The sequence below is a fragment of the Centroberyx affinis genome, unplaced genomic scaffold (genome assembly GCF_046629955.1).
Source record: "Centroberyx affinis isolate AG114_WGS23_722 - 3 ecotype Tasmania unplaced genomic scaffold, CSIRO-AGI_Caff_v1 ptg004672l_1, whole genome shotgun sequence".
In the NCBI taxonomy this organism is placed as follows: Eukaryota; Metazoa; Chordata; class Actinopteri; order Beryciformes; family Berycidae; genus Centroberyx; species Centroberyx affinis.
The window spans coordinates 1-10410 of NW_027282257.1; the positions used below are offsets into that span (position 1 = coordinate 1).

Sequence of the window (10410 nt, forward strand, 5' to 3'; positions counted from 1 at the left end):
GTGCGTATACCTCTTTCATTTCATGGTATTGGCCTAGCAGAGCATACGGACAGTAGGAGATACTCATGGAGATGATGCCCATGCTGCTGATCATCACCATGGCGACGTACACATGTGGGAAGATCGCCATGACAGCGGTTCCTATGGAGGGGAAAAAAAAACAACAACTTTAGCCAGAGAACTCCCAGAGTTACTTGTCAGCTGCTCTTCCCTTAAAGCAAACTTGACATTCTATTCTATTCTATTCCATTATATTCTATTCTGATGGTGGTTCCTACCTATGGAGAATCCAAGAGTTCCCAGGATGTAGATGACCTTGATGCTCAAGTCAAAGTTGTCTAGATACTTCTGAAGGAGAGCTGGATGAAGGGATGGAGAGGGAGAGATAAAAGTCAGCTGATTGTTTGATCTAGAGTTCATCATGTCAAGATGTATTATTCGTCCAACAAGTGTGTGCACGTGCTCATGCATGTGTGTATGGTGTGAGCGTTCATGTATGTGATGCATTGCCGTGTTAATGAGGCGATATGTGTGTGTGTGTGTGTGTGTGTGTGTGTGTTGAGCCTAGAATCAATGCTTGTTCAACTCAAGTTAAATGTTAATAAACACAATTCACTCACTAGTGACAGAAAATTCATTCTGAATTATTTCTTAGGTTGGATATCATGATTTTCTCATGTCAAAAAGTTTTTCAATCATTGACTTTTGAAGAAAATCTACTTTGCGAAATAAATGAATTGAAAGTTAATTGAACTTGTGTGTGTGTGTGTGGTGTGTGTGTGTGTGTGTGTGTGTGTGTGTGTTACCTGAGCATGCAGCAGCGGTCATGGCGTATATAACCAGTCCCCAACATCCCATCTGAACTCCTCTATGGGTAATTAACTAACGCTGTAGAGTTAGCAGGAGCCTGTGGGAGGAAGGGAGAGAGAGAGAGAGAGAGAGAGAGAGAGAGAGAGAGAGAGAGAGAGAAGAGAGAAGGTTAGTTTTTGTATGTAAGTGTGTATGCAAGTGTATATGTGTGTGTGTCTAGCTGTTTTTTGCCCGTACGGTGGGATCTCCATGGTAGATGACTTGTCCCATGAAGTCGGTGTAGAAGACGGCCTCGGCGATGATGGAGAACCAGGTGAGCAGGTGGCAGGCGCACAGCGCAGCAGCTCCGGAGGCATCTTCAGCATGGACAGCCACAGCAGCCGCACCGTGGTCTCCACCTGCAGACAGGCGGACAGAGACGGAGGGAGAGAGAAAGAGAGAGAGAGAGAAGACAACGAGAGGGGAGGGGGTGTAGACAGACAGAGAGAGGAGAGAAGGAAAAAGGGAGAGAGATCAGGTTCATGAGTGTGATAACATTTGTCGTAGTCTCTTTTCTATTCCTGTTTGTTGCTGTTAGTGTTGTACTGAAAAACTTCCAATAAAGATAGCTGTGTGTTGTTGTGTCTGCCTAAAACAAGAGGCCATTATTCAACTCCCTGTTCATCCCTCATTTCCTCCCTTACTTCTCACTCCATCCCTTCCTCTCTCCTGCTTCTCATCGATCCATCCATCCATCCATCCATCATTATTCCTTCTACCTCTACTAGTGGGATAAGGGACAGGGTTGAGGTCTATTCCTCTCTTCACCCACCCAATCTTCCCTTCCCCTCTCCTTCACTCAGGATTAGTGTCACTCACCTCCCCCTCCTCGCTCTCTGTGTCTCCGCTGGAGGAGTTGGTGTTTCCGCTGCGGTTCCTGTTCCTCTGCCTGTTCCTCCTCTGTGTCTGGCCTCCACACTGTACAGGTCATTCATGCTGCGGGAGGGCTTGATGAGCAAGGCGGCGTTGGCCCGGCGGTAGCGGTAGCGGTGGCTCCCCACCCGGCCGTAGTAGGAGAAGGTGCAGGACGGCTGGCGGTAGAAGGTGTGGCGGCGCCGCGACTGGCGCATCGAGGCTCCCGTACTCGCAGCTGAAGAGACAGAGGATTGTTAAAAGTGATGGACAATTGTTCTTCTACATACAGATTGCTGTCATTGGGAAAAGGTGAGGCGCTACTGATGGCAGCTTTGGTGGAAAAAAAAATATGGAGGATAAAAAAAGTGATGTCTATGTAGAGTATTGTTTTCTTTCAATTTCTAATTATTTCTCTTTGTTTTCTTTCTTTTTAATAGAGATCATAGGGGCTTGGGGGGTGTTTCTGTGCCCATTTAGGTAAATATTTTCATGGCTTTGCTGTAATACCACTGTAATGCTCCTTTAAATTTCAATAAAAACTTATAATAATAGCAATTACAATACTAATAATGGAAATAGTGATGAAATGATCTCCTCTTCTCATTATTATTTCTTTTCTTTTATTTGCTGCAAATCTGATGAAGTGATGTAACCAAAAAAACGATTATAATCAGCACCTACCTTTGATCATTCCAGCACGGTGAGCCTGTCCTTTAGTGCTCAGCCCGTTAGCGCTAGTGCTAACCCGGTTAGCATTAACTACATTGGCAAACAGCCGACCATTCGGCGTCCGCTGCTCATTAAGCTGGTTGTTTAGCAACGCCTCCTGTCCGTCATCATGCTCCATTTCCTGTAAGAACGCAGAGAGGCGGGATATCCTGGTCCCCGGAGCGTGCGATTGGTGGTTGTTGTTTTGGGTGCGCAGCAGATCCTGGCTGCCTGCGCTGCTGCTGCGTCTGAGATTGGCCGGCGGGGGAGAGCTGCGATTGGTGGAGAAGAAGGAAGCGGTCGTAGGAGGAGGCGAGCTGTGATAGGGCGAAAGGCGGTCGGCGAAGATGGACGGCTCTATGTGGCGCAGGAACAATGCATCATGGTCTAGGTGGTCGAGAGTGGCGTCTGCCATGGCTAGAACACTGTCACTTTTACCTGGAGAGAGAGCGACAGGAGCAGAGTGATGATTAGTTTAGATGTAAGGAATCAAGACATGATAACGAAGGACAGAGACAGAAAGGGCAAAAAGAGGAGATCTGGAGTGACATCTGTCATCGCTGATACACCGTTACTTTAATTTGGAGAGGGAGGGTCCATGAACTTACTCCTCACAAGCTCCACCTCCAGGAAGTCCATGTCCATGTCCCCACGCTCTGATTGGTCATCTCCGTAGGGGTCATAGAGGTCGTAGCTGTCAATCATGTCATCTTCTCCAATCATTTCCAGCTGGGGGGTGGCACCGTGCAGAAGCCCGGCCCTGCCATTGGCTGAAGGGTGGGGGTGGGCGGGCTCTGGACTCTCCTAGGCGAGGAAAGGAGAGAGGAGAGGAGAGGAGAGGAGAGGAGAACTTTAATTTATGTGTTATGTTTGACCAATCTCATCATGTTGAGGAAAACCCATATCCACACACACACACACACACATACACACACAGTACCTGGTCCAGCCGGTCATGCTGGGGGGAGTACTGCTGCTCCTCTATGCTGAGGAGGTGCATCACCACGGAGCCGGAGAAGAGGATGGCAGCGAAGAAGAACAGGATCTGCTCCTGGGACTTGAAGGCCGCTCCCAGGAAGGTGTGTGTCCAGTCTAGACCTCCTAGAGCATAGCCCACCGCACCGCCTAGACCTACACACACACACACACACACACACACACACACACACACACAATGGGAAGAGAGAGAGAGAATAATAAGAGAGGAAGATGTGTCTCCACTCTCTTTCTCTCTTAGTGTGTTTGTTTATGCAAAATGCGTGTGCAGCATGCATTAGCCTGGATCCTGCCCCATGCATCGCTTTATTCATTTTTTGATTTTCACTTTTCATCATTCGTTGTCCACATGACCATCTGAATTCCACCATTCATGGGACTGGCGGTGGTTTCCTCTGAGACGCCAGTGTGAAGCCAGCCTGCACACATCAAACTCTCAGACTGGACTCGCTAATTTGTGGGCTGAACACCTTTTAGCTTATGCTTTCATAGTGCCCACATGAGTAAAGCAACAAATCGCTGATGAATTCTGGGAGGCAGATTCAAAGACAGCTGGCCAGTCCCATGAGTCACTAAATTAAAAAACGGTGTGGAATGGAATTAACGAGCAAATACAAGTGAAAACAACAACAAGTGATTCATGTTTCTGTGAATCCAGCCACGTCTGGAAGGTGTGTGTGTGTGTGTGTGTGTGTGTGTGTGTGTGTGTGTGTGTGTGTGTGTGTGTGTGTGTGTGTACATCAGATCTACCTGCTGAGGCGGCGTGGATGTTGAGCGCCATGTCTTGTTCCTCTGTGTCGGCCACGTCTAGCAGGTAAGCTCTGATTGGTCCCTCCGTGGCGTCGGCGCAGAAATCCAACACCACCACCCCCAGCACAGTAAGAACTATTCCTATTGGCTGACTGCCCTGCACGTCACCCAGCGCCAGACCTGATGGGGACAGACACAGAGGATCTATATTCTGAAATCTGTGTATTGTTTATTGCTAAGGTCCAAGCAGCATTAGAAACCTAGCAGAGAGCACATCAAAAGTTAAACTGGAAAAAATAGAGAGAGATGGGGACAGAATGAGGCAGGGAGAAAGAGGAAAGAAGGAGGGAGTGGGAGAGAAAAGAAGAGGTTAATTAGATGGAATAATATGGAAAATATTGTCTGTGTTTAGTTTCTTAATTGATCCTGGGACCAAGTCAAACCGTTTCTAATGTATTCCAAAAATACATGGGCGCCAGTGGGAAAATAAACAATTTTTTCCCCAATTTCTGCAGGACACTGATAATAAGCTAACATGTTATGCCTGTCTTCTCTCTTTCAATTCAATTCAATTCAATTTAAAGAGCTTTATTGGCATTAAATACAATTCAGTATATATTGCCAAAGCTTTGGTAGTAATCAATAATGATGAGATTAATAACGATGGTAAAAAAAAAGAATGGATTCATGTAAATATTATTAGAAGTGTATTCTAGAATATAAAATACAGTAAGAGATTCAAAATAACAGAAAATGTAGTAGTTGAGTATTCTCTCTCTCTCTCCCATTCACTCTCTCTCTCTCACACACACACACACACACACACACACACACACACACACACATCGCATGCAAACATCTGGACTTGTTATATTGATGTAACCCTGGTCAGAACCGTGCACATGTTGATCAATATCTGATTAGTGAGTTACTTCAGCAGCACACACACACACACACACACACAGAACCTAGGTCACTGCACATTTCCCATAGTGCTTTGCATGATGTGTGTGACCTTGTGTGTGTGTCTCATTACATTTGTGACCTAGTCTAGCCCTTAAGCTGCTCAGTGTGTGTGTGTGTGTGTGTGTGTGTGTGTGTGTGTGTGTGTGTGTGTGCGTTATATCACAGGCGGTCTGACGCAGCATGACTTTACAAACTGAACTCCATTAACGTGTGTGAAACAAAAACTTCCATAGTAGGAGCACCTGTGTGTGTGTGTGTGTGTGTGTGTGTGTGTGTGTGTGTGTGTGTACGGGACAATGGAGTGGCGACGCTACCCACTAGCCCGGCAGACAGACAGGAAGTGAATTGTGATTGGTGGAGAGGGGGGAGCAAACAGGAAGCATTTCCCTGTGAACTGCCTGCTCCCGCGTTCCCATGTCAACACACACACACACACACATACACACACACACACACACACAGGTTACTACAGCTTTCCCATGTCGCCTTGTGTTGTTCACACACATTCATATATACACACAAAAAAACATATACACACACACTTTCTCTCTTCTCTCTTTCTTTCTTTCCTCTCTCACACACAGATACAGGTCACTGCCCCTTTCCCATGTCACCCCCCGCTGGCAAGGCTCTCTGTCTCCCTCTCTCTCTCTCTCTCTCTCTGTCTCCGTCCCTCTCTCTCTCTCTCTGTCTCCCTCCCTCTCTCTCTCTCTCTGTCTCCCTCCCTCTCTCTCTCTCTCTGTCTCCCTCCCTCTCTCTCTCTCTGTCTCTCTCTCTCTCTCTCTCTCTGTCTCTCTTTCTCTCTCTCTCTCACACACACACACACACACACCCTCACTGGTGCCCTAGAACGACCTGAGTGCCACCTCTCTAACGGAAGCTTTCCCAGAAAGCCACCATCAGCATGGACACAATAATACTGACAGAGCAACAGAACAGAATAGAATAGAATAGAATAGAATAGAATAGAATAGAATAGAATCTGCTGACAGAAAGCAGCTCCCATAGTGCTGATGCTTGTTATTGATGATTTTGTTGACAGTTCATCTATGTTCTATTTAGAGACACATTTTAACATAAACTCTCTCAAACCACTTCTATCCGTCTTTCCAGTCATGACACACATGACGAGGAAGCTGTAGATGGGAAATTTGACCAACTATCATAAATAACTCTGTGGTGTGTTTAGACCTTATGTGATCACTGTGATCACTGTGATCTCCACAACAATTTGGTCCTAGTCTGGTCCAATGCCCATCTTGTTTGGAGAAAATATCGCCCATTTTGTTTCCATTCCATTTCCCTCCCAGGGGTAACTCTTGACTCTTGACTTTGTGTGTATGTGTACATGATTAATGACACTGTGTATGTAGTGTGTATACATGTGTTTGTATGTGTGTGTCTTTGTGTCTGTGCGCAGGCAACACATGGTTGACGACACTGCGTCCGGAACTACGCTGATATAGATAACCCAGAGATCAATAGCTGTGTGGGATGATTGGCAGCTGATCGATATGTTTAATTGGATGCGTACGACCTTGGAATGACGTTTTGCTGATGTAATAAGCCGAGGGTTTTGACCCGGGTAACATCAATCTCTGCACAAGTGATGCTCCACTGCTCACAGGAAGAAACCGTCCTGTGCTTCCATTTCCTCTGTGGGACTAGTGCATGCTGGGTAGAGCAAGGCACTAACACTGTCAGGGTTGGGGGTTCAATTCCCTCTGGGCCGTCAATACTAGAGGTTTATCTACTCTTGGTATTCTGAGGTGCTTTAGACAAAAGCGTTCACCATACGGTACAAACTACATTACTGTGTTTTCAGGCCAGTACACAACAGTGTGAGTGGAAACATCTCACAAGGTTCACATTTACTTTTAGATATTTTAAGCAGCTGATATCCCAGACTCAGACGTTTATTTTATTTTATTTTTTTTATCATGGCACAGTAACCACAGCACTGGACTTTAAGAGCCACAGTGAACCAGAAGTAAAACACTTCACTACAGCTGGGCACTATGAAACTTTGTCATAGTGTGGAAAAAGTAATTTAGTACAAATCAACTCTGCTGTTTTTTGAGCACAATATAACTAATAAAACAAAATAAAAGTTGTATTATTGTGAAAATTCTATTTTAACTATAAATCTAACATGCCTTGGCAGTGATTTTGATCTCCCATAATCCTCTTCATATGCAAATGAGTTTTTATGACGTCAAACAATAGGATAACTTACTTCTTGTTTGATGTATTGTAGGCTATATAGCAATGTATGTTGTTGAATCTTTTTAGAATTGTAAGACATTTTATAATAAAGTGTTGTGTAAGCAATGTGTCTATGTGTGTGTGTGTGTGCACGTGTGTGTGTGTGTGTGTGTGTGTGTGTGTGTGTGCTATAAGTGTTTGTTAACGGTTCCGTTGCGAATGTTAACTATCAGACAGTACAGTAACGTTCGGCTACTTGGCTCACAAGGCAAAAGCAGCTGATCAACCCGTGAGCCAGAGAGATGAAATTACATTCAAACAAACCGATAACCAATCAGGTCTATATGTCATCGCCACAAGTGCACCATGGGACTGTACAGAATGTGTATTTGCTTTGTCTGATAAGCTTTACAAGTTGTGCTGGGATGTTTAACTGTGCGCACAACTGTGATTTATCAAAGCAACTGTGACAAACTGCAGCTAACTCGCGCACTTTGATCTAATTTTAGGAGCCAGAGGTCATGTCTCATTTTTATTCAGAAAAGCAGTCTTGAAGATAAAAACTACCAGCTGGCCCCCCTTGTGAGTTTGATCAAGATCAATAAACAAGTAGCCTAAAATAAGCATCTAAAACAGAAATAAGCACCAACAACAGAGAGGAAAGGGAAGAGCAACTTGCCCATGGCAGCTCAGCAATAAATATTCTAAACATGTAATGATTCATTAAGTGACACGAAATCACAGGTTGGAATCTTCTTTTACCCATGTAAATGATAAACGGCAAAAAAATGTCTTCCTCTCTCCCTCTTACACACACACACTCACCTATCAATGATCCATTCAGAAACAGAGCCACTCCCATTAATGTTCCTATACAGAGGGCCAGGATGAAAGGTCTTCTCCTGCCCCATCGCAGAGTGCAGCGGTCACTGGCTGAGCCAATCAGAGGAGTGAACATGAGGCCCAGCACCGGACTGAGGAACCACGTCAAACTGTAGTACTGCTCTGGGAGACCTGCAGACAGACAGACAGACAGGTATGGGTTAGACGCAGAGATAAGACAGGTAGCGACACATCAAGAGACAATAATGTAGGCCCAGGATAGGACAGAGTAACTAGTTAAAACTGTAGATCTGCACTGGGAGACCTGGAGAGAGAGAGAGAGAGAGAGAGAGCGAGAGAGAGAGAGAGAGAGAGAGACCAATATGGGTTAGACAGAGAGGTATATGGCTCAAGAGAGGAGAGACAGCTCATTATAGGTGTTAGTCCTGTTCTGACATAGGGAGAAAGATAGAGACACAAAAACAGAAAGAAAGCGAAAGCGAGAGAAATGGTTAAAATTCGACTGAGATCAAATTTGACCATGAGTGACCTGCTTTAACCACGGGTTACTGCAGCTGAAAAGAAACAAACAAACTAGGCTTTTTTTTTGTCAACCACCAGGGGGCGCAAGTAACGGCCAAATTGTCAGAGTGAGGGTCACAGCTTCTGTCCGGTTAGTCTGAATTGAATTGAAAACATTTTCATAGACACCTGGCTTGATTAAGACAAGAATCAGGGTATTCATTTGATTTGTGCAAAATATGTAATCAAGTGAATATCTGATGAAAGATAACTGGGGAGACGTGAGGTAAAGGAACTTTACATGACACAGTATGAAGTATAGCTCCTTTAAAACAAATATTCTAACACAAACATTCATGTAATGACTGAATAAAATGCAAATAACTCACTGAATAAAATGCAAATAATTCGCTGCATTTTACTGACTGGGGAAGACACACAGCGTTCACCGTGATCGAAGTTATTTCTGAGAATGTTTCTCACGCAGTTTTCTTATTGTTGTGATGTTAATACAATAAAACATCAAGTGAGAAAATGGCTGGATGCATAGTGCCAGTGGTGTTACAGCCACAGGTGGGGCAAATAGCAACACACATACAGTACTGGCAGCTGGATTTGTGTTGTCACGTAAGTTCACCTGCAGCCACACCTTCTGCCCAACCCGAGACAGAAGTGACAGCTTGAACAATCATCCCGCGATTAAAGCACAAAGGATTGCAGCAACAAATCCTGTTTATTGATAAATGCCGAGAAAATTAATGGGCGTGTGATGACTGACTGATTGAGTTGGACAAGGTGTGAACACACAGTGAGATTAGGTTGATGTTAAAACAACAGAAACACTGTAAACAGTATTTGTGCTATCAGGAATATTGTAATATTCAGCACCCATTTTGCTGTCATTTCTGACCGACAGTACTACAAAACTCATCATAATTACAACTTCTGAACCTGGAAACAACAGACTAAGAGAAGGGAACTTTTCCTTCTCATGCCAAACCTTTCCCTGTATTTTCAATTCTGAAGAAAATCCACCTCCTAAACTGAAGTGAATTGGAGGTGAACCCAGACCTCTGACCTTGTTATTGATCTCGTATTTAAATCATTTTGTGCCCCGTCTTTCCTCTACCAGAAACCAGGTGAAGGCAGATAGAAACACACCTACACACGCCTTCAATACCTTCTAATTATGTCAGAAAGCGGCATGTTTACCCATCACACACACACACAAACACACACACACACACACACAAACACAAACCCTACGGCCAAATACACTCATTCTTACTTAACTCTGTTGCAGTACAGTATGTACCTCATAAAACTGGATATCAAAGCAACAGACGGACCATATGCACTTCATCACTCCATGTACACACACACACACACACACACACAGTTACATCAGATGTTAAATAACCACCATACAGGATCTTCTAATGTCACCTTAAATCACAAATTAATGAACAAACAAGTTTTGGGGAGATATTTGAACAGTTTTGCTATGCAAATTTACAAATAATAAAGACACACTTCTGTGCCAAAGAAGTTAGCCTGACTTGGACTCCAGTCTGAGTGGAAGTAGAGGGATTCCTGAGGATGCAGACAGTCTTTTAGCTAAGTGAAGTCAGCTGAATCAAAGATAATCAAATCAGAACTTGAATATCATCCCACCATCAGACTGTCGCTTAATGCGGCTCACTGAAGAGAAGAGAAAGGAATTATGTAGCATTTGGC

General features: G+C 44.3%; 1 protein-coding gene across 1 annotated transcript; it reads right to left on the reverse strand.

The window, feature by feature from the left end:
• Window positions 1-10: 10 nt before the first annotated feature.
• Window positions 11-9365, reverse strand: LOC139665701 (solute carrier family 45 member 4-like; the record flags this gene model as incomplete). The annotated part of the gene is given in 14 exon segments (XM_071544790.1): window positions 11-141; window positions 279-359; window positions 807-873; window positions 875-907; window positions 1048-1145; window positions 1148-1208; window positions 1669-1751; window positions 1754-1939; window positions 2386-2850; window positions 3021-3216; window positions 3353-3543; window positions 4159-4338; window positions 8155-8343; window positions 9311-9365. Coding segments are annotated over 14 exon segments (2016 nt in total), but the record flags the coding sequence as incomplete, so codon positions are not given.
• Between the last annotated feature and the right edge of the window lie 1045 nt (window positions 9366-10410).